At 56.6% G+C, this 24,175-nt stretch overlaps 1 protein-coding gene across 1 annotated transcript in view; it reads left to right on the top strand.

The window, feature by feature from the left end:
* Positions 1–18,598, top strand: part of APBA2 (amyloid beta precursor protein binding family A member 2) — a 30,005-nt gene extending 11,407 nt beyond the window's left edge. The window contains exons 3-13 of the mRNA XM_036277846.1: positions 1,799–1,879; positions 3,379–3,415; positions 5,940–6,085; positions 6,805–6,840; positions 9,842–9,928; positions 10,884–11,069; positions 12,806–12,985; positions 13,702–13,914; positions 15,044–15,163; positions 17,051–17,191; positions 17,517–18,598. Coding sequence (XP_036133739.1) covers positions 1,799–1,879; positions 3,379–3,415; positions 5,940–6,085; positions 6,805–6,840; positions 9,842–9,928; positions 10,884–11,069; positions 12,806–12,985; positions 13,702–13,914; positions 15,044–15,163; positions 17,051–17,191; positions 17,517–17,588 — 1,299 coding nt within the window. The 3' untranslated portion in view covers positions 17,589–18,598. The remainder of the gene's footprint in view (positions 1–1,798; positions 1,880–3,378; positions 3,416–5,939; positions 6,086–6,804; positions 6,841–9,841; positions 9,929–10,883; positions 11,070–12,805; positions 12,986–13,701; positions 13,915–15,043; positions 15,164–17,050; positions 17,192–17,516) is intronic.
* The last annotated feature ends 5,577 nt before the right edge of the window (positions 18,599–24,175 follow it).

Here is a 24,175-nt window from a genome sequence, read left to right as displayed (position 1 = left end):
AATAAATACAACGTGTAATATATTTATACTATAAGTGTAAACTTATTTATAAATAACTCACCATCATCTGTGTCGTCCTCATCATCTTCATACTGTTGCTGCTTGACCATTTATTTCCAGAAAGTTCTGGACTTGACTTAGGCTGGTTTACCAGAGCCCCCTTGGGGATTTGGACAGTGATTTTAATGTTATGGGTCTGGCTTCCCTCTGCTAGATGGTACAAAGGAATACATAGAAAAATATTTATATCCCTAAGCTTTACATTTTATTGAATTGAAGTAAAAGGAATTTTAATGTGGTGTCATCTTTAAGATTTACGTCAAGTCCTTGGGGCATTTTATTTTATTTTATTTTTTTTTATCCTCACCTGAGGACATTTTTCTATTTTTTGTTCAGGTAGAGTGGGAGGGGGAGAGAGGAAGAGAGAGAGAAACATCGACGTGAAGGGACACATCGAGTGGCTGCCACCCGCACGACCAACCAGGGCCGGGGACAAACTGCAACCGAAGTACATGCCCTTAGCGGGAACCGAACCCGGGTCTCTCCGGACCGCAGGCCGACGCTCTAACCGCTGAGCCAAACCAGCCAGGGCAAGAATTCAGTCATTTTAGAAATAGGATTTTAACTCTTGGACACAGTGGATGGGAAGGGAGGCTGGTGAAGCTGCTGTAGAAGTTTGGGGGTTTCTCACAAAATTAAAGAGAGAACCGTATGACCCCGCAGCTCCACCCGGGTGTTTAGCCACAGGGCTGACAATGGTCTCTAACAGAAACCTGCACAGCCATGTTCAGAGAAGCATTATTCACAGTAGACAGAAAGCAGAAACAACCCAAGCGTCCATCGACCGCTGAGTGTATGACCACAGTGTCATCTGTATACACAGTGAGATCTTATTCAGCCTTAAGAGGAAGAAGAGTCTGACAGAGGCTACGTCATGGACGAGCTTTGAGGACGTCATGCTAAGTGAAATAGCTAGACTCCAAAGGACAAATTCTGTCTGATTCCGCTTGTACGAGGCTCCTAGAGTCGTCACGTTGATTGAGACACCCTGGTGATCACAGGTGCTGGGGTGTGGGAACGAAGGTTCGTGTTTGCGGGGACCGTCTCAGTGTGGGAAGATGATGTCCTGGAGATGATGATGGTGATGGATACGCAACCATGTGTAGCTGAACCAGGCACTTAAAGACACTTAACATGGTCCTGGCCGGTTTGGCTCAGCGGTTAGAGCGTCGGCCTGCGGTCCGGAGAGACCCGGGTTTGGTTCCCGCTAAGGGCACGTACTTCGGTTGCAGTTTGTCCCCGGCCCTGGTTGGTCGTGTGGGTGGCAGCCACTCAATGTGTCCCTTCACGTCGATGTTTCTCTCTCTCTCTCCCTTCCTCTCTCTCCCTCCCACTCTATCTGTACAAGAAATGGAAAAATATCCTCGGGTGAGGATAAAAAAAAAAAAAAAAAGACACTTCACATGGTCCTGGCCGGTTTGGCTCAGTGGTTAGAGCGTCGGCCTGCAGTCCAGAAAGATGCTTAACGTGCATAAATCTTGCATTATGGGTGCTTTACCACAATTAAAAATAGTAAGTCAATGCCATTAGAAAACATGATGCAAAGAACATTTTAGAAGTAGCCAGGCAGACGTCGTAATGAAAGAGAAGTTGCATCAGTTTAGATCGGTGTGCATGTACACACACGTGCACACGCAGGCAGTTCACAGATCTGGGTCAGACTGCACCTCCAGTTCTGCAGCTTGGTCGATTGTTCTGACGGGAGAATTCCATCTCCCCTTCTCTTCCCGGCCTCCAGGTCTGCGAGGGTTTGGAGCAGCTGAGGAAGCAGCAGCGCTCAGATCTCAACGGGCCCGTCGATAACAACAACGTCCCGGAGGTAATTTTCCCACAAATGCCAGTTCTGGCCCAGGGCCCCAGTGTCGGGGCCGCCCACCCTGCTGTGGGCTGCTCGGTCTCCACAATGTTCTCATCCCACCCAGAGCCTTCGGGGAGGGAGTCCAGGTCAGGCAAAGCTGAGTGTCCCCGTCACGGGAGGAGGCGAGGGCGGCTGGCCCTGCTGACTCAGGCTCGCACCCTGTGTGTTCACATGTTGGTGACAGCATATCGGGGGTTGTAGGTGCTCCCAGATTTGACTGCAGCTTCCTCTACCCATTATCTGACATGTTCTGAACCCGAGTGGTACTGCTGACATTTGGGGCAAGACCAGCCAGGGGCTGTCCTGTGCACCGTGCGGTGTTTACAAGCACCCCTGGTCTCTACCCATGCGGTGCCAAGTTGCGACAACCAAAAATGTCTACAGATGTTGCCAGATGTCCCCACAGGGAGCAAAGTCATCCTGGTTGAGAACCACTGTTCTTTTCTTTCTTTCTTTTTTTTTTCTTATCCTCACCCGAGGATATTTCTCCATTTTTTGCACAGATAGAGTGGGAGGGAGAGAGAGAGAGAAACATCGACGTGAAGGGACACATCGAGTGGCTGCCACCCGCACGACCAACCAGGGCCAGAGACAAACTGCAACCGAAGTACGTGCCCCTAGCGGGAACCGAACCCGGGTCTCTCCGGACCGCAGGCCAACGCTCTAACCGCTGAGCCAAACCGGCCAGGGCCTGTTCTTTTCTTTTAATCTTCACCCAAGGATATTTTTTCTATTGATTTTTAGATAGAGTGGGAGGGAGGGAGAGAGAGAAAAGCATCGATGTTAGAGAGACACATCGATTAGTTGCCTCCCACACAACCCAACCAGGGCCGAGCATCAAATCTGCAGCCCAGGTACATGCCCTTGACTGGGAATCGACCCCAAAACCCTTTGATCCTTTGGCCGACGCTCTAATTGCTGAGCCATACTGGCCAGGGCAAGAGAACCATCGTTCTTAACCAACAACATAATTTAAGAGGTGATCCCATGTAAACCAACACCACCATGATGGAGGTTACTAAAATGAGGCTGAAAACAAGTTCGCCCCTTTTCTGGATAACATCATTTGGGTGAAATTTATAACATTGATGGTTAGCAATGGCCTCGCATGGGGTGGGGTGCTGTTCCCTTTGTCTTGCTTTTACAGCCATGCCCTGGTCATTCTCATGCCCACCGGTTGGAGAACCACTGGGTGGGATGGTCTCTAGGTCCCCAGGTGATAGTTGGTGCTGGCCTTCTGTACCTCGTAATTAATTCCTCAGAATTATGGGAACAAGTTTTCCCCCTGGAAGTAGATTATACGTGCCCCTACCATGCTCCACGGTGCCTGAACGAGACCAGATTACCTCCTGGGGATGCCAGTCAGTCACGGGATTAGCCTGTCACATGATGCCACTCATCACAGCCTCGGTTGTACGGGCCACCTGCTCGTAACTGTTACTCTTTTTTTTGCCCAACAGACAAAGAAGGTGGCATCCTTTCCGAGTTTTGTGGCTGGTAAGTGGCTCTGAACTTTCTCTTTCAGGGCTAGTTGCGTTTTCTGTCAAAGCAAATGGTCCTGGTACTTTTTTGGAGGAGGGGGTTTCTCCTGCAGTGTTTAGAGAGCACACCTTGGAGGTGGAGACAGTGCTAGAATAAGGCAGGGTCCCTGCATATTTGCTTACTTGAAGGTTACAGGCCCTTATCAGGTATATGTGTGTTGGGGGGGGGGGGTCCAGTTAGTCAGTGCAAGGTAGACCAGCTAGACCGTCGCATCCAATTACACCCTCAGTCATGGACTCACCCAGGACGCTGTATATTCCTGTCTCCTCTGTCATAGGTTAAGTGACCATAGAAGCAAGGACTTATTTATATCCATTTTTGTGCCAGTGCCACACTGTTTTGATTATTGTAGCTTTGTGGTACACACTATGCACATGACATTTGAACTCATCTCTAGTACTCCATTTGGTCAGCATAAATAGATTTAGATGTGTTTGAAAATTGCTTTTATTCACTAGTAGAGGTTAGTGAAGATTTTTGTGACTAGTGCTTGGATCAAGACAAGGGTTAGAAATTCCTGTGACACTTTCTGTTTTCCCTCTGCACACCCCAGACCCTCTCTGCAGAGGGAACCTTCCTGTGCACCCTTTCAGCACATTTCTGGACAAACCTACGTCCAGATGTTGTACTTAAAACAGATGTTGAACTTGCCTCGTGGGTCTGCACTTTGCTTTTTTATTTCTTTTCTTCTTCTTTTTTTTATCCTCACCCAAGGATATTTTTTCCATTGATACATTTTTTTTAGAGAAAGTGGGAGGGAGGGAAGGGAGAGGGAGAGGAGGAGAGAGAGAGCGAGAAAGAGAGAGAAACATGGACGTGAGAGAGACACATCGATTTGTTGCCTCCCACACATACCCCCAACCAGGGCCAGGGATCGAACCGACAACCAAGGTACATGACTGTGAATGGGAATCAAATCCAAGACCCGCGGGTGCATGGGCCGATGCTCTAACTACTGTGCTACATCAGCCAGGGCTTCATTTCTTTTCTTTTAACGATTAAAAGAAAAATGCCCAGCCGGCGTGGCTCAGTGATTGAGCATCGACCCATGCACCAAGAGGTCATCGGTTCGATTCCCAGTCAGGGCACAAGCCCAGGTTGTGGGCCCAATCCCCACTGGGGGCATGCAGGAGGCGGCCAGTTGATGTTCTTTCTCATCGATGTTTCTCTCTCTCCCTCCCACTCTCAAATCAATACAGAAAAAAAAAATTGTTTTTAATTTAAAGATTAAAAAAAATGCATTGATTAATTTGAGAGAGAGACAGACAGACATTGATTTATTGTTCCACTTACTGGGACATTCATTGGTTGTCTCTTGTATGTGCCCTGACCAGGGATCCAACCTGCAACCCTGGCCTATTGGGACGATGCGCCAACCAACTGAGCCACCCAGCCAGGGCTGCTGTTTCGTTTCTTAGTAGATCCTGGAGACAACATCTATTGACCCAGCTAATTGTCTGAGTGGCCAGGGCCCGTCATGGCATCAGGTGTCTTAAACTCCGCGCCTTGCTCTTACGCACTCGATGAGATGGCTTGGGTGCAGGGTGCTGCCTCGCTCCCGTCTCCCGGTGTCTGCTGTGTGAGCCCGGGGTGTCCGCAGGCCGCAGCTGCAGGCTGACGGCCACCGCAGTGACCCGATCTAAACTTCCACCGAAGGTCCCCAGAGCTGAGGTGTGTTCAGGTGACGCCCAGGCCTCCTGGCTGTGTGCGTGGCTTTCTGCCGTGGTTTAAAGGGCACAACTGTTGCAGACAGTCGTTTGGAAAACTGGTCCCAAATCTGGAGTTGGTTGTCACGGCTCAGATGACAGCCTGCCACTCTCTGAGCTCCCAGTGCCTGAGCAGCCTGGGTGGGGAGGCCCAGACTTGCGGGACACCGAGGTGACCAAGTGTGCGAGTCGCAGAGCCTGAGCTGCGTCCCACCCGCGCCCTGCCACCCGCTGTCCAGCACAGGAGCCGCCGGCCACACGTGGCTGTGTGTGCATGAACACTCAGAGCTGGGCGGCTCAGGTCTTCAGGTGCCGTGGTGGAGGGGCTCAGAGCCACATGTCACTCCTGTCCTGAGCAGTGTGGAGACAGAACAGTCCTCCCCGTGGCGGGACGTCCCGGTGCTAGGGCCACAGCTGCCAGCCTGACCGAGTGTGGGGGGTGGGAGGACCAGGAGCCTGCAGCACCGAGCCGAGGAGGCTCAGGAGGATCGCAGGGTGACAGCAGTTCCCATCACCACCCTGAGTTCTAGGGGCCCCGGGGCAGGTGTGGAAATGCTGTGTGCAGGGAGTGGGAGCCCTCTGGGATGGCAGCCCCGGGCTGTCACCTGGAGGTGACGGAGGTCCCTCGTGTGACAGTTTGCATGGGGTGTTCTGGCCGCGTGGTGGTGGCACGGTGGGGGAGCCCAGCGCCCCGCCTGCTGCAGACAGCCCGTCTTCGTCCCTGACCCGGGGCGTGGCCGTCCTGTGGGGCAGCGCTAACTGTGCTCCTTCAGTGCCAGGGCCTTGCGAGCCAGAGGACCTCATTGACGGGATCATCTTCGCCGCCAACTACCTGGGGTCCACCCAGCTGCTCTCGGAACGGAACCCGTCCAAAAACATCAGGATGGTGCAAGCCCAGGAGGCCGTCAGCCGGGTCAAGGTGGGGTGGGCTCGCGGGGAGCCTGGGTGGGGGCGGGCAGGACACGCACCGTGACCAGCTCTGACCCACAGCCTTGGATGGGACGGTGCCGGGCTGGGCACACGGGCAGCAGGCTCCTTAGTGAGGGCTGCCACCGGGCCACCCAGAAGTAGGACGTTGAGGACGACGCTGACTGGCGTGCAGTCTGAATCCCGGGCGCAGCCTGGGGCCTGCACAGCCGTCCAGGTGCTGCTTGCAGACGGGGAGCTGACCTCACGGTTCAGTTCGATTCGTGGCGTCAGGAAAAGCTCGGGCATCCTCACAGCTCCGGGTTGGTCGCCCGAGTTTGGAGGCCGGGTGCAGCTGGGCAAGAAGATGAGGCCACGTCCGCAAAGCTGATGGGGTCGGGGTGCGGTGGTGTGGGGGTGCTGCTGCCCTGCGGGGTGAGAAACCGGACACACCGAGCTCTGTTAGCAGAGGGAAGGGGGTCCCAGGCACGAGCCCCGCAAAGGCAGCCCGGAGCCTGCTGTTCTGCCCTGGAGCCCGGCGGCCGACCCCTCGTGGCCCCGCTATTAGGAACCTCCAGCACTTGAGGGCCGTGTGCCCCTCGAGGTGGTGGCTGCTTCTCTGTCCCTGGGCACGAGGTCTGAGCGCTGGGGTGTTGACCGTAAAACGAAATAACTCTGCTGCCCCTTCCTTCTCGGCAACCACCATTCTTCCTTTCTTTACATGCTGTTCAGAGGATGCAGAAAGCGGCTAAAATCAAGAAAAAAGCGGTGTGTGGGGCTGGGGGGCTGCTTGTGCTTCTGTGGCTTGTCCTGTGCGGGGGCGGGGGTCCCACAAACAGATAACATGGCAATTGGCATGTCCTCTTCCCTTGTGGGTAAATGCTAGATTTTGGATGAAACCATGGATATATTTTTTAACCGCCCTCAGACAGAAGAATTTAATCTTTGCCCTTTTTAATAAAAAAAAATTTTTTTGATATTATTATTGATTTTAGAGAGAGAGGAAGGGAGAAGGAGAGAGATAGAAACATCGATGAGTGAGAACATCGATTGGCCGCCTCCTGCAGGCCCCCCACTGGGGATCAGGCCCACAACCTGGGCATGTGCCCTGACCGGGAATCAAACCAGGTGCATGGGTCATGCTCAACCACTGAGCCACACCGGCTGAGCTCATTGCCCATTTTTTTAAATCTTCACCTGAGGGTATTTTTCCATTTATCTTTAGCTAGATTGGGAGGGAGGTGCGGGGGGGGGGGGAACAGAGATAGAAACATCAACGTGAGAGAGATCCATCAACTGGTTGCCTCCCGCATGACCCCGACCAGGGCCGGGGATGAACCACAACTGAGGTATGTACCCTTGACCAGAATTGAACCCACGACTCTTTGGTCTGCAGGCTGACGCTCCAACCACTGAGCCAGACTGATCAGGGTACTTATTGCCCTTTTTAAAAAAAAAAAATTTTTTTTAAGCCTGGCCAGTGTGGCTCAGTGGTTGAGCATTGACCCTGCACCAAGAGGTCGTTGGTTCGATTCCCGGTCAGGGCACATGCCCAGGTTGTGGGCCTGATCCCCAGTGGGGGGCGTGCAGGAGGCGGCCAATCCATGTTCTCTCTCATTGATGTTTTTATCTGTCTCAAATCAGTAAAGAAAAAATATGTTTTAAAAAACCAAAAATTGTTTAAGTGTCTGTACACTGGCATGTGCCAGAACATGGTTAATGCTGGGATGTTACTGTTTTTCACACAGATGTTTTTAAACGTGGCAATCGGTAAGTCCACGTGATCTGTTTAGTTGCTGGGCCTCCTGTAGAGAATTAATTAAATCGTTCAGATATTTAAAGACTCATTAAGTTTAATTTACTAAATCTGGTTGATGAGAAGTTCCAGTTTGCCCATGAGATGCTTTCTTTATTGAAAAGTCTCTGGAGCGTGGACAGACTTTCAAAAATTGGTTTGATCTTCAGTCCTTGTTTGTAAACCTGGTCGTTGGGTAAATGCTGAGCCCTCTCTCCCCGCCCTCCTGATAGAGCAGAGGTTTAGTCTTCCATCCCCCCGGGACGTCATTTTCTGGGGTGCGGCGCAGGACCCTTCTGGGGGCTCCCCTCCCCCCACAGTGACACTTCCCTGCCTGTGGACGGCAGCCTGTCCTCATGTCTGGGCGCAGGCAGATGGGGCTCAGAGCAGCCTCAGCGGCAGCCAAGGCAACAAATCATCTCCAGGAAGGGCTGTCCTTCCTTCCCGGCGGGGAGATGCTCAGGGTCACTGCCAAGAGCCCCTTTTCTGGTCTGCCCACAGCTGATGATGAGAGGTGCTCTGTGAACCTGAGCCCCGGGAGTGGGGGGTGTCCCCAGCAGAGAGCCACCCCACGCACAGACCCACTGGTGACCAGGGTCAGGGCCCCCATCCACAGACGTGCCCACCCATTGTCTGGTGTCCCCTGTAGGATCTGCATTGATGCTGCTCCCCACTTCCCCAGCGGGGAGTATGCCGGGAGACCTTGCCCGCCCCGTTCGTGGTCGGGGTTCAGCTTCATACGTCCCCTCTCCAGCTCGAGTGCAGCTCACGCTTCCTCCAAAACTGTCGGAAAACTGTCGGGCCACCGGCAGAGTTTCTGCTCTAGTTCTGTCCAGACCTGCTTTCCCCAAGAAGGTTCTGGCAACAACCCAGAACCACCTTCCCAAACGTCTGCATGACAGCAGGAAGCCCGGTTTTGAAATCGAGGGAAAGTGATCCCTCCACGGTCCTGCAGACTGGTCTTCAGCCGCATGTTTTGGGTTCCCTGGTCCGGGTCGTCATTTGAGAGCAGGTGACCGGCGGTGGGCCGGACGCCCGGGAGCCCTTTGCCTTGAACACTGAGCGAAAACACGGGTCTGTCGTCTTAGCGTGGGGCCCCTTGCAAGTCACAATCTCTGAGGAATTGTCAGCAGGGGCGGTTTTGATTCCAGATTTTCTAGCGAGGAATTAAATCGCAGTTTCCACGCTCTGGAAGGGAAGATAGAGCGCCACAGGCTCCCGAGGGGCCGCAGAGACTCATTTACTGCAGTCAGCAAACCAAAGGCACTGATGTGTTATCTCCGCTGTGCAGAAGCGATTAGGGTTCCCGCAGATGCACAGCCAGTGAGAGGCTGTCCTGGTTTCGGGGGCAGACCCTGAGTCGTTCTCTCAGCTTCCGGAACCTTCCGTGTGCACATAACTCATGGCCCGACGATGAGCATCCTCCAGGAGGTGACACGGGTGCTGTGTGACAGCGTCTTCCGGCCTGTCCTGCGTCAGAGCGCAGCACGCGGTCCAGTCGGGTCTTGCTCCCATTGGGGTGTTTGGAAAACGGGGACCAAGCCTGCTGGGGGTGGGAGGGTGGGCGTGATTGTGACTGTTTCAGTCGGAAGAAAATGCTGACATTTTAATCCAGCGTCTTCGGAAATCCCTTCCCCATTTCCTGGGGATGCGTAGAATCAACGCGGAGGAATGGGGCCCAGGGACACAGACCACGTCTTTGCCGGGCTTGATCCCCGTGGCTGCAGACACTTTTCCGAGCGACAGCCTGCTCTCCGGGCGGCTGGGCGCCGTGCACAGGCCCCGCTCCCCCCGTGCTCATCGCCGGAGCGCCCTCCCTCCTCCCCTGCAGACCGGCTGCTCGGAAGGCGCAGGCGTCAGCTGCTCGCGCCGGAGCGCGGGTCCCTTTAGGGGTGCTCGGGCCCTTCGGAGTCTTGTGGGCTTTGTTCGGGCTGTTTCTTTTGATCTGTAACAGTGTCCACTGTCCTCCCCTAGAGTTCCGAGGGGGACGCCCAGACTCTGGCGGAAGTGGACCTCTTCATCTCCACCCAGAGGATCAAGGTGTTAAATGCGGACACACAGGTGAGCCTTTGAAGACGGCTGTTCAAGTTCGTGTAAATGAACGATGGACGCCCCACGCGGGGACCCCAGGACACGGTCTGGCTGCATGGGCACCCTGGGCGTCTCTCAGGCCAGGGCGGCGTGACAGGGAGACTCCTGTCCGATGACAAAAGCCATGGACAGTGACGGACTTGCCAGGGGCTGAGGGGTTTGAGTGGCGGCGGAGACCCATCGATGGGGCCGGTGAGCTGCCTCGGTGCCCCTGACCCAGCCCGGGCTGCCTGGACCCCTGACCCCTCATCTGTGGGAAACACTGGCCGCCAAGCTTCCCTCCTCCACTGGGCAGGAGTCTGGGCCAGGCACGTGCTTTGCAGGGAGGGGACCCTTCTCCAAAGCCATGGTCGTCTCTGCTCAGGTGGGTCAGGCTCCTCGGGGACCAAGAGCCCCACCCAGACTGGAGCAGAAATCACCACCCTGACGTGCTCTGTGCTCAAAAGCAGTGATTCCCAACCTGGGGCAGTTTGTCCCCCAGGGGGCATTTAGCAAGGGCTGGCGATCGTTTATTTAGAGGCTGTGCTTTGGGGAGGTGGTGGGTACTGGCTTCCGGGCAGGAGGCCCCTTCACAGTGACCAATGGTCCGGCCCCAACCGGCAGTCAGGTTGAGGCTGAGCACTGTGAACTCCATGCTCTTTTTTTAAAAAAAATGTTTTTATTGTTTTTTGTTTTTTTTTTAAGAGGGGAAGGGAGAGATAGAGAAACATCAATGTGAGAGAAAAACATGGATTGGCCACCTCCTGCACGGCCCCTTCGGGGGGTCAGGACCCAGGCATGTTCCCCGACGGGGAATTGAACCGGGACCTCTCAGTCCGTGGGATGACGCTCCGTCCGCTGAGCCACACCGGCCGGGCTCGAGTGTTCGTGGCTGGCTTGCTGCCCACTGCGCTCCCTCATGTGGGCCCTCACCCTCTGCCCACAGGAAGCCATGATGGACCACGCCTTGCGCACCATCTCCTACATCGCCGACATCGGGAACATCGTGGTGCTGATGGCCCGGCGGCGCATGCCCCGCTCGGCCTCCCAGGACTGCATCGAGACCACGCCGGGGGCCCAGGAGGGGAAGAAGCAGTACAAGATGATCTGCCACGTGTTCGAGTCTGAGGACGTGAGTAACCCCGGTGTGGGCCCCGCGGGACCCCGGGACCCCGGGCTCCTCGGAAGCCGTGCGGCAGTGCTGGGCACCATCACGGGCAGAGACTGTGAACACGGTTTTGTTTCGCTTTATGCAAGTTCTGCAGGGGCCATTTCTAACCTGAGCCGTAGTTAAAGGCACCGGGGAGCTGGCTGGCTGCAGAAGGCCCCCCTACACACACACACCTTTCCGCCTGGCGCAGAGCAGCCCTTGGCCGACTCTGCTGCCGTCAGGACGCACGCTGTCGCCTGGCAGGGCCGCGTTGAGGGAGGCGCAGCCGCACCTGAGTCTGGCTCTGCCTTCGCTCAGGGCCACTCCGTTCGCTCAGGGCCACTCCGGTCTTCACAGGTTAAAAAACGATTCTGGCGTTTAGGATGCGGTAGACTCGCCAGGGGGCAGAAAGCCTCGGATTCCCCCTTGATGGGGTGCAAGCCCCTTGCTGAGCCTGGCAGTGGGAGAGACAGCGGAGAGGGAGCTGCAGGGCCAAGCAGGGAGCTGGGGGGCAGGCACCGGGCCTCCTGCTGCCCCCTGCAGGCGGGTCTTGCTAATGCTGAGTGCTTCTGGCTGTGGCCAGAGGACAGTTTTTAGAAAAGCCTCTCTCCTCCCTGAACACTCGGAAGGGTCACTTGTTCACATGCGGACTTGAGGGTGTCTCAGGGTGAAGGGAGCCATGCTCTCAGACCACCCTTCCCAGCCCGGGCACCTCGGTCAGATGGAGATGGACCCTGAGGCCTGGGTGCGGTGGGGCGGGTTCTGGCCTCCCGGTCCCCTCCGCCCTGCCCCCTCCCCCCAGGCCTGATTTCCAGCTTCTGCTGGGGCCTCAGCAGTGCTCTTAGCTGTGCCAGCCGGTGGCATCCCCTGGTGGTCCCTGGGCGCCACCTGGTGGTCCCTGGGCTCTGTGCCTCTGCCCCTCTGGGCAGCAGCACCCAGATGCTGGTCTGGGGAGGGAACTGGGCTCGTTGCGCTGAGCGAACATGGGCTGGCCCTTCCTGGGGTGTGCCCAGGTCCAGAAGGGGAGGGCGGGTCAGTCTGCGATGCGCACTGTGTAAGGAAAGCCTCCGGGCCCTGCCAGCCTCGTCCCAGGCCCGGCTCGCCGCCCCTGAATGAGGCAGTGGGCGTGGTCACAGGGGGACTTCGCTGGACAGGCCAGAGCTCGCGTTTTCACTTGCTTTCGGGTCCCGTTACCCCGAGGCTTGCTGGGGGTGCCCATTGCTGAGGCCCCCTCGATGGCAGCTGGGGGACAGTGGCAGGGGAGGTAGACCAGAGCTGCTGGGTGGGAGGAGGCCCGGCTGGCCCCGGGTTCTGCTGCTGGGAGACAGGGCCGATGGGCAGACCACCAGCAGCATCTGTGACGCTCCCGAGAACACAGCTCAGGTGTCCTGGGACGGAGACGGGTGGGAAGGAAGTGCAGTGGCCACCAAGGGAGCAGCGCGACCTCGGACGTGCAGGTTCTTGCAGACTGTTTGACCCCATGCTCTGTCCTGGACCGCCTAGGCCTTAGAGCGGCTCAGGTGGGGCGGTCAGGACCAGGTCCGCACAGGTCCTGGAGCAGGAAGTTCACCCCACGGAGGGGTGTTGGTGGAAGACAGCTGTCAGTGGAAGAGGGCCCCCAGCTCCTCTCGAGGGCCCCGTGCACCCCGCGCTGCTGCGGAAGCCCCTCTGAGGCGGAGCCGTGTGCACGCTGGTCGCTAAGGCTGCCCCTCCCCCAGGCCCAGCTGATTGCCCAGTCCATCGGCCAGGCCTTCAGCGTGGCCTACCAGGAGTTCCTGCGGGCCAACGGCATCAACCCCGAGGACCTGAGCCAGAAGGAGTACAGCGACATCATCAACACCCAGGAGATGTACAACGATGACCTCATCCACTTCTCAAACTCGGAGAACTGTAAGGAGGTGAGCGGAGCCGGGGAGACTCCTGCATGAGCCGCCGCAGCCGCGCCCAGCTCGCTCCAGGTCAGCTCGCACGCAGAGGGCCCGAGCAGGCCGCGTGGCCTGGGCACAGACCCGCCTCCACCGCCACCGCAATGTGCCCAGACCTGCAGCTTGTCCTGCCCGGGAGCTGAGCAGTGTGTGAGATGAGGTGCTCTTCTAACAGAGAAGCTGTCACACTCGGTCTTCATGACCTTGAAATGGGCCCTTAATGCTGCTGTTACCCCCCAGCGGGCACCCAGCACACAGAGAAGCCTCTGGGAGGCCTCTTGTCAGCAGGGACCTTGGGGCAGCTGCCAGGAGTGAACACCGGGGTCTCCTGGGACAGGGGCTGATGCCCTGGGGGTCCCCTGGACGCCGGCTGCTGAATTATCTGACAGAGTAACCCTTGAAGCCGAGAGGAAATAAGAAGGACTTTTCTAGACAGAAGCAAACCGGGGTCAGGGTGGAGTCCTGGAGTCTCGAACTCGGAGAACTCGGAGAACCCCCTCCAGGGGTTGGGAGGCCGAGGGAAGCAGCACCAGGCAGAGGCTGGGCTGGGCTGGGCTGGGGAGGCAAGGCCGGCATGGTTCCCAGCGCGGCGGGTGGGCCCGGGAGGGCTCGGGAGTCAGCGGGGCCGGGCGGGGTGGCTGCAGCCCCAGCCCCACCTCGGCGCCCCTGACCTGCCGCTGTCCTCACAGCTGCAGCTGGAGAAGCACAAGGGAGAGATCCTGGGTGTGGTGGTGGTGGAGTCGGGCTGGGGCTCCATCCTGCCCACGGTGATCCTGGCCAACATGCTGAACGGGGGCCCCGCCGCCCGCTCGGGGAAGCTGAGCATCGGGGACCAGATCATGTCCATCAACGGCACCAGCCTGGTGGGGCTGCCCCTGGCCACCTGCCAGGGCATCATCAAGGTAGGCGCCCAGGGTCCGACGCGGTGGTCACCAGCCCTCCCCACTGTCCTCGATTCTGAGTTCGGAGACCCGCCTGAGCCTGTGCCACACCGTTGAGGTCAGAGCAGGACCCGCTGCCCGGAGGTGAGAGGCAGGTCGGGTTCACTCAGCTCACTGCTGAGCCACACGGACCCCGGGCAAGGGCTCAGGCCCCACCGATGCAGGGTGACCAAGTCGCCGTGTGCCGGGACCTGCCAGGTGAGCACGTGCGGGGCACCTCCTGGGCAGGCGGAGGGCTGGTCGCCCCTCGTGCGGCCGGGAGGCGGGTCTCACGCAAAGAGGCCCCTCTGAGGGTTTGAGCTGTGATCCTGCAGCTTACAGCACCTGAAGGTCGGGTGTCGGTCTGTGGTCTGTCCCCACCGCCTGTGGGGTTGGTGCTGGAGGCCACTCACTCCTCCGAGCCCGACCCCAGGCGCAGGCCCACCAGGGTGTCCACCGGACAGGCGACCTCAGAAACAGGCGGGCAGGCATGAGACTTAGCTCAGCCAGTGGTGCCCGGGGCTGGGGCAGCATGGGCCTCCCTCAGGGTCATGGTTCCTGAGCACTTGGCCACCAGGCTCTGCTGTGTTCGTGCGTGTGTAGGTCCGTCCACCCCCTCCAGGCAGCTGGGAGCCACCTGCAGGGAGCGGGCGGGAGCCATGGGGAGGCTTGAGCATCCTCACCTCCCAGAACCTCTGCCCGGGGCGCATGTTCTCTGCGCCGGAAGCTGCCTTTGGCTCCAGCTGGCCCGCCTGGGGTGGACACCAGCAGGGCGCTCCGCCCCCACCCCACCCATCCGTCACTGGGAGCTGTGTCCTCTGAGGGGTGTCAGAACAGCCCTTCCCACACGAAGGGTCCCTCTGCATTGCCGGGAACTGGCCGGTGGCTGTGCACCATGTCACAGCCTGGCGTCTGGCTCCGGCAGCTGCTTTTGCCCATAGCAGAGGGCACTCAGAGCACACACGGGTCTGGGAGGGCGGTGCCCTACCCTCGCAGCGGGACACTGAGGCCGGGAGGTGGCTGCCGCCCCAGGCTCTGCCCGTGCCGGTGGCCCCGTCCCCGGGCCAGCGAGGCCGTGCTCCCCTGTGACCCCCGTCTTCCTGCTCCTCAGGGTCTGAAGAACCAGACGCAGGTGAAGCTCAACATCGTCAGCTGCCCGCCGGTCACCACGGTCCTCATCAAGCGGCCAGACCTCAAGTACCAGCTGGGCTTCAGCGTGCAGAACGGAATTGTGAGTCTGCTTCTCTGTCCTTGGCGCCTCTTCCGGGGACCGGGTGCAGGGAGCTGGGGGACAGGCCCACATCTAGCCCCTTGCAGGCCAGGCAGGGAGGGAGGTCCCTCCAGCCCTGCCCTCGCCCCCTTGTGCCGTGATGGCCGCTCTCTGCAGACACCTGCTCAGGGGGAGGCACAGGGTCCCTTCCAGCCTCTGCAGTGTGGCAGCGTCAGACTCACTGTTCAGCCAGCAGGGATCCACGCGTTTGGTCATTCATTCATGCATTCACTCGCCCATTCATTCGCGTGCGTGAGGTTTCCGCCCTGTGTCAGATGCTGTGCCAGGCATGGAGGAGGCCGGAGGGCTTCCAGGAGGAGGTGACGTGGAACTTGAGTGACTGTTGGTCTGTCCCCAAAGCTGTGCCTGTTTCTCAGGCCAGAGTTCTTCGTTGCTAAGTTCCCATTTCCTTTTGGACCTGCACTGGGCCAGGGTGAGTTCCGTTTCCCTGGTTCTGGGAAAACCTTCCAGAACGGCCACGGCGAATGTCGGGTGCCGCAGCGCGGGTCCCCGGAGCTGGGAGACTGCAGCTGGGGTTCGAGGCCCAGCTCTGTCCCGTGTCGGCAGGCTTGCTGAGTAACAGGTGCTCCCCACGCCCCCCTCGCTTGTGGCAGAGATGCTCACGGCAAACGCCCGAGAACCTCTTCCACCTCTGGCTGGGAAATGGTGCTGCTGTGACCGTGGGCGCAGGACACCTGCTTTCTCGTCGGTCTGGCTTCATCGCTGCAAGTGCTGCTAAGCCCCGGTCCATCTGTCTGTCAGTGTTAGGAACCAGGCGGTGAAAGCCGCCCCACGGACCAGCTCTTATCGCGAAGCTGTGGGGCTGGAGGGTGGTGCGGGCACAGATGGCGTTCTGTCACCGTCTCACAGGGAGGTGGTCACTTGTCCCGAGGCTCCCAGCTGGAAGGGCCAGCATGGGCCTGAGGCTGGCTGTCCTGGGGAGCACGCCTGCCCATTGTCAGACACTGCTCAGCCGGGGACGTGGGCGTGGCATGGTGGCACCTGTGAGCAGCGCAGAGGCGACCTGTGTGTATCTCGGCCTGGGGCACCAGTGCCCATGCCCCAGAAGTGCATCCGAGGCCTTGACGGCCAGCGGCCAGGCTCCTCCCACGGAGACCGCGGTGCCCGCTGCCAGAGCTGTACCGGCGCCAGGTTCCCCAGAGCCCCGGAGAAGTTTGCCGACATCTGAGTTGGTCTTGCTCAAGCGCCTTTTCCATTTTCAGCTTCATTACACTCAAAGTACAACGCGTCCGTTTGCAGGCGGGCTCGGGGTGACCCAGTTAACGCTTTTTCTAAACGGCCACCTCCTCTCTCCCCGCGATGCCGTCCAAGAAGTGACGCCGTCTCCAGCCGGGAGTCACCCGCCTTCCTTCTGAGAAGGGCACCCTGTGAAGTCGGCAGCTCTGGGTCCCAGCTGGAGACTTCCGCCCCTCCGCCAGCCTGCCCCCCAAATTCCAGCTGGGGTTGGATGAGAGTGGCTATGACAGGCAGGATCCCCGAGAGGAGGCGGTCACCCCAGGGCGCGGAGGAGTCTTGGGTGTTGCAGAACCTTGCTGTGGAGTGACAAGGACAGCGAGGCGGAGCAGGGCCTGGCCGTCCCGCCCGGGTGTCCACTGCCCACAGCTGGGCCTCCCAACCTCGCAGGGTGTTGACCAGTTTCACCCTTTCTGACTCCAGTTGGGGTTCCCTGCCCTTAGGTATGAGGACCCCTAAGAGGACGTGAGAACCTCAGAGACAGTAGCTGCACAGGCCGCGTGGGTCGGGGGGGCTTCTCCCCCGGCAGGGACAAGAGCGAGTGCCTGGCGGGCGTGGCGGGCACAGGTGCTGACTGGCACCAGTTTTGCTTAGATCTGCAGCCTCATGCGGGGAGGCATCGCCGAGCGAGGGGGCGTCCGCGTGGGCCACCGCATCATCGAGATCAACGGGCAGAGCGTGGTAGCCACAGCCCACGAGAAGATTGTGCAGGCTCTGTCCAACTCAGTCGGAGAGGTGAGCTGCCCCGACCCCGCGGAGGGCCAACGGGCCACCGTTCCGAGTCCCGTCTGCCACCCGCCTGGCGTTAGCTTGGGCTGGAGGGAAAACTGCTTTTCAGGTAGACGAGGCTGAAGCCCTGGGTGGGGCCGGGGAGCAGTCTGCGGCGTTGGGGTGTCCACATCGCCATCCTTGGTGATGACCATGGGGTCATTCTTCCTGTACCCTGAAAACCTTCAGGGATCGGCACAGCCGCTGGCTTTGGGGCCGGAGAGGCCAGGGAGGGAGAAGTGGGGGAGGGAGCAAGAGGGGGGAAGGAGGCTGTCACCCCCTCTCTCTGCAGATCCACATGAAGACCATGCCCGCTGCCATGTTCCGGCTGCTCACGGGCCAGGAGACCCCGCTGTACATCTAGGCCCCCCGCTGCCTGGGCCCAGGAGCCGGAGGCCGGACCCAGGACCTGACCCCACACCCACCAGGGACGCTGGCTGCCCTGAAGGGATCCCCTGACCACCCACTTCTTTTTTCCTGACAAACAAGGGGTCTGCCTATATCAAAGGAGAGTCCAGGAACAATCTTTGTAAAACAGTCAAGTATTTGCTGCGTCCTGATCCGTTTTCTCATTGCGACTGACGAGGTGTGTGTTGTGCCTCCGTGTGCTGTGGATGTCTGTCCGAGGCTGTGAATGAGTGCGGTGTTTCGGGTGTGGCCACGAGGGGGTCCACAGCCAGCGCCTGGGCAGCAGAGGCGGGGCCTCGGGAGGCCCGACGGCCCCCGACGGGCTGGTGGTGCCGCTGCTGTGTCCTCCGGCAGCTGGCTCTCGGGACATCCTGTGAGTGCCGTTTGGGAACACGCGGTTGTACTGAACTTGGACAGAGGACCGTTCCTGAGTTAAATAAAAGATCATGGCCACACAGCAGAATTCCATAACGATTTAGCAAACCCGCTGGTTTGACTTTGAATTTTGACCAGCCGTCCTTCAGACTCGAGGGTTTTCGGATGACCCGTGACCTCGCCTGTGCTCTGGTCTCCGTAGACTCCCTGGGGACAAGGAGGCAGCCCGGGTGTCGGCCCTCTGCTTACACTCTGTCTACACACACGTGCTCCCCCCAGAAAACACAGAACCCCCGAAACTCGCCCGGTGCCACTTGGGGACAGCCGGGAGCCATTGACACAAGCAGTATTGGAGCGTGTGCATCAGCCCAGCCTAGTCCAGCTCCGCCCCTAGAGCTCAGTGTTACCGACGTCCTTGTGTCTGGAAGTCTCTCTGGCCCAGGCCCTGAAGATACACTGTGATTAAGAAGCCTTACCCGCAGTAACTGCAGCCCCCGGGCACCGTGCCCGAGGAGTGACCACCTGTGTGTTGCATGCTGCCCACCTTAGGAAGACTCGCTCACATCACCAATAAACCTGACTCATCACGAAGCTGTCTGTGTGGCTGGTTTGTTAACGGAGGAGCGGGCGCCACCTTTCCACTCCTTTTTTTCTTTTTTTTTAAATATGTTTTTATTGATTTTGTAGAGAAAGAAAGAAACATGGATGTGAGAGAGAAACATGGATCGGCTGCCTCCTGCGCGCCCCCTACTGGGGATCGAGCCCACAACCTGGGTATGTGCCCTGACCGGGAATTGAACCAGGGCCTCCCAGTCCACGGGGCAACACTCAGTCCACTGAGCCACACCGGCCGGGCTCCAGTCACTTCTAGACTCTACACCGGGCTCAAGGAGGCTGATGACCTGGTCCTTGGCGTCCCTTCTGGGTTTGGGGCCTCGAGGGCTCTCCCCAGCCTGGTCAGCAGGGGGCACTGCAGGCCCCAGGTGTGAGGCCAGCCTGGCCTGCAACACTGGAGGATCAGTGATGATGACAGGCACCAGGCTCACCCCTCGTCCACTGTGTCCCGACAGGCTGCCGACCAACTGAATAAGGGAGGGAGGTGCTGTGGGTTCCTCCCGGCCAAAGTGTAAACTCCCTCCGGGAGAGGCCCCCGGTGCGTGTTCCACAGCGTCGGGCCACCCAGCCATCTCCTGTGGGTCTTGACAGCCCTCCTGTAACTTATCTTCCTCCTTGGCCACAGTCCCGGGGGCCTCTGGTGTGGGGAGGCAGGGGTGAACCTGAGTGGTGGTCACGGGCCTGGGGACCTTGGACAAGCAGGACCGTCTCAGGCCCACCCACCTGCTGGGAGCCAAGGAGGAGGTGCTTCAGGGCTCGCTGGGACGCCCCCCATGGGTGACGAGGGAGAGGGTCCGTCCCGTGAGCAAAAGCTGGAGGGAGTCACGGAGTACGGCCCTGTAGTGCAAGACAGCTGGTGGACAGGGTCCCGAGAGGAAGTCCACGGCTAACAAATGACGTGCAGGGAAGGGGTGGGCACCGAATGACATACAAAAATCAACAGCCCTGGCCGGTTTGGCTCAGCAGTTAGAGCGTCGGCCTGCGGTCCAGAGAGACCCGGGTTCGGTTCCCGCTAAGGGCACGTACCTCGGTTGCAGTTTGTCCCCGGCCCTGGTTGGTCGTGCGGGTGGCAGCCACTCGATGTGTCCCTTCACGTCGATGTTTCTCTCTCTCTCTCTCTCTCTCTCTCTCTCTCATACTCTATCTGAACAAAAAATGGAAAAATGTCCTCAGGGGAGGATTAAAATAAAAAACTGGAGGGACTTACGTGTGTCTGGGCACCTGCCCTCTCCCCCTCGTGCCCTCGGGAGGGCATTGGGAAGCACGGTTGGGTGGCCCAGGTGCCTCTTGCTGCCTGGCCAGCCCCCTGGAGCCCCGCCTGAACCCTCCCTTGGGGTCCCGCAATGCAGAGGGGCTCTTCCCTGACGTCTCTGCCCCAGTCAGACCTCAGACACCCAGAGGCCAGAAATGGTTTTTATTAAGACGCTGACCATTAGGAAAACACCTGGAGGCGCGTGAATAGATACAACCTCCAAGTGGTGCAAACAGGTCTCCTGCGGCTTGGAAACAATTTCCCACAAATTCTGCCATAATAGCAGCATCTGTGAGTCAATACAGCGGGTGGGGGAGCATCCACTTGAAATGAGCTTTCTGGGACATGGTTTCCTGCAGGCTGGAGGGTGAGCCCCGTCCCCAGTCTGTCACCGAGCAGGGGTCCAGAGCTTGCCCACCTCTGTATCCCCCAGCCCAGCCCAGGGTCAAATGGCAGTGTTTACACAGGCTGACACCACACGCTGGCTGGCCCCTTTGGGTGATATTGGTAAACTGAGTGTAAACAGCTTTTTATATCTGTATTTGATCTAAAAATCCCCAGATTACATGTAACACTCAAGTACACCCTCTAGTCGTCATAGAAGAAATTGTCCCTTTTTTAAAAAAAATTGTTTATTTATTTATTTTTTTATTCTCACCCAAGGACATTTTTCCATTTTTTGTCCAGATAGAGTGGGAGGGAGAGAGAGAGAGAGAGGAAGAGAGAGAGAGAGAGAAACATTGACGTGAGACACATTGAGTGGCTGCCACCCGCACAACCAACCAGGGCCGGGGACAAACTGCAACTGAGGTACGTGCCCTTAGCGGGAACCGAACCCGGGTCTCTCTGGACGGCAGGCCAACGCTCTAACCGCTGAGCCAAACTGGCTAGGGCGAAATTGTCCCTTTATAAAAAGTATTTCACTACCTTCTGTAAATCTCATTAAATAAAGATAACTGTGCCCTGGCCAGTTTGGCTCAGTGGTTAGAACGTTGGCCCGCGGACCGAAGGGTCGCAGGTTCGATTCTGGTCAAGGGCACATACGAACCTGGGTTGCGGGTTTGACACCCAGCCCCAGTCGGGGTCGTGCGGGAGGCAACCAGTCGATGTCTCTCTCACATCGACGGTTTTCTCTCTCTCTCCCTCACACTCTATCTAAAAAAACAAAAATCAATGGAAAAAGATGTTCAGGTAAGGATTAACAACAAAAAACAGAAAAGAACTGTGTTCTAACACCTGTCAAGTCCAAAATGTTTGACTTTCAGGTTGCATTTAAGGGGAGACATGACCAAACGGACAAGTGGTCCGAGTAAGAAAAAACAAGGCAGTACTCAACGTTCTATGTTATAACCCCAAACAAATCGCTCTATTATTCTGAACGTCCTAAGCACTTGTTCAATATCCTGAAACACAATTGATCAAGAATCCATATCTGAGACCGGGGAACAATGAAAAATTTAGTATTAGGGCACATGAGCTCCTGATGCTTTATCTACATGAACTCACTTTATCAAACAAACTGTGAATGATCAAAGATACCTTTCTCCTCTCACCCATTAACGGTTCACAGTCACAGTGTGTGTCATTGATCTGGGTTTGACAGTCCCAGGCTAAGACAAGCCCCAAACCCTGGTCCAACACAAGGATGGAGATGTATCACCACTAGATGGTGCTGTGGAGTAGAGATGAAATTCCACACGGTTTGAACTTGGCACTCAAAGCAGTTGTTTTTCTTCAAGGAATAAATCACCCTCAGTGCGTTCTTGCCATTCCCACCAGCACCGTCTGCTCCGCTCCTAACTTTAATTTGTTAAGTCACCCCATTCTGAAGAGACGGCAGCCTTCCATTCAGAACACAATTGCTTTACATCAAGTTTCTTTAGGTTGAATACAACGTGGGCTTCTTAGAGGTGATATCCATTCTCTATTTTCTTTCAGTTACCTTCAAGCCTAATATTGCAAAAGGGTGGAAATAACGGCCTTCGTGGCCAACTAAGCAATAAAAGAAAGGACCAAAAGAAACGCATTAACGAAAACCGAAACTCCACCATCCCTCATGATCTGAGCAGCTAACGGCTAAAGCGGTTTGTTTATTTCCATTGCCAAGTCTTGCATGGGAAGAATGTTCTGTGTGGATGGGAGGATTCAAAGGGCGAGCCTGTCTTTATCAGTGTGGTTCACGCGGCCAGGCTCTGGCTGATGCCCTGGCTCATCAAAGTAGTTTCTGGCAGCTTCTCTGAGGGACATCAGCATCGCGCTGTCACCCGGGAGAGCACAGTGGCTTTTCTTCAGCCAGCCTCACTCTGTGCAACTGATTTTTCCCCTTTTTCACTGGGGAGAAAATTCTACACCATTCATGCGTGAAGGTCGTGCTGGTGCTGATTCATAATATGTAGCTCGGCTTCCTCTCTCGTTGGTGGTCAGTTGGTAAGAATGGTGGTCCAGCTCCCCGTAACTTCTTAGAACAAATGTTCAGCCATCCCTGCATTTGAATGATTTACGCGAGATCAGATAGGAAAAATAACATAGATGGACTCTCTCCAAGAATAACATAGACAGAATTCATTAAAGAGGAAATACCTTGGATTGGTAAACCCCCCCCCCAATTAAATAACTGAAAAGGGTACATTTATACCTCTTTTTATATTTCCTTTGTAAAAGGACATACCCCAGCCACAATCATTTAGTTCAGTACCTGGAGAAGAAATTCATGGTACATTTATAAATATACATACAAGTATCTTAGTTCATTTGGGCTGTTATAACAAAATACCGAAGATAGGATCCCTTATCAACAAATATTTATTTCTCGCTGTTCTGGAGGGTAACAATCCAAGATCGCTGTGGCCAGGCAGCTCAGCTGCTTAGAGCGTCGTCCTGACACACCAACGATGCGATCTGATTCCTGGTCAGGATCGCTCTCTCTCTCAAATCAGTAAGTTATAAAAATATTTTCAGAAGTCCATGCTAATGGGGCTGGTAGACTTGGTTCCTGGTGGGACCCGCCATAGAGTTCACAGATGGCTGACTTCTCCATGTGTCCTCCCGTGGCCAAAGGGGTGAGGGAGCTCTCGTGACCTCTTTTTTTTTTTTTTTTTTTTTATCCTCACCCGAGGATATTTTTCCATTTTTTGTACAGATAGAGTGGGAGGGAGAGAGAGGAAGGGAGAGAGAGAGAGAAACATCGACATGAAGGGACACATCGAGTGGCTGCCACCCACACGACCAACCAGGGCTGGGGATAAACTGCAACCGAAGTACATGCCCTTAGCGGGAACCAAACCCGGGTCTCTCCGGACTGCAGGCCGATGCTCTAACCGCTGAGCCAAACTGGCCAGGGCTCGTGGCCTCTTTTATAAGGACACTAATCCCCTCGTGGGAGCCCCACCCTCATGACCTAATCACCTTACAAATACCCCCACCTTCTAATACCATTACCATGGGGGTTACGATTTCAACACATGAATTTTGAGGGACACAACCTCTCAGACCATAGTTACTATCCTGCCTCCATAGCAACATACATATTAAGGCATTTATAATGAAACGACTGTATATTAAGTTACAGAATACAGCCCATTTTAAATAAGGACATAATCCATTGTTTTCCAAAGAAAAATGTCGAATGCATGTCGACTGAGCGTCTTCGTGCGAGGAGTTGTGAGGGATGCGACGTGAACGACGGTCCCCCCTCGAGAACACGCATGGGGCACCTCCTCATGGAAGAAGCCACGCGTGCATTTTCTCGTCGGCACAGGCCCTGTGCCACGAGCTAGCGGACTGGAAGTCAGCGGTGTTGGGGGTTGAGGAAGGAAGCTCTCCAGGTGCCAGCTCAGAGGCTTTCTGGAGAAATTACATAAGCAGGTCATAAATCACAGGCCCTCTCCTAGGCTGTGCGCCGCAGTCACGGTAGAGCTTCGTAGGACACTGACGCCTGGGCCCTGCCCCCCGAGACCCTGAGTTAGCCCATCTGGATGCTTCCCGGGTGAGTAATGAAGCCTGGCCTTAGTGTTGGCCCTGGGACCAGCTGTTGATCCAAGAATCGAACTTGAACCAGAACGTAAATCAGCTGCATCACTTGGCACGATGTTCTGTTTTCCTGACATTGGTCTGACTTCTCATGGAGAGAAACTGTCTGTTGACTCACCTGCTGGGACAAGGTCCTCATTCTCGTGGGTCCTGATTCGAGTAGGGCTGCTCCTCCCTGAGTGGGATTTCCACGGGTTTAGAGGGACAGCGGGAAGATAGAGAAATGTGAGGAAACTGAATATTTCAGAGCATCTTTCGTCTTGGATCCAGTG

The sequence above is a fragment of the Molossus molossus genome, unplaced genomic scaffold (genome assembly GCF_014108415.1).
Source record: "Molossus molossus isolate mMolMol1 unplaced genomic scaffold, mMolMol1.p scaffold_m16_p_24, whole genome shotgun sequence".
NCBI lineage: Eukaryota > Metazoa > Chordata > Mammalia > Chiroptera > Molossidae > Molossus > Molossus molossus.
This window is presented reverse-complemented; position numbering and strand designations above follow the sequence as displayed.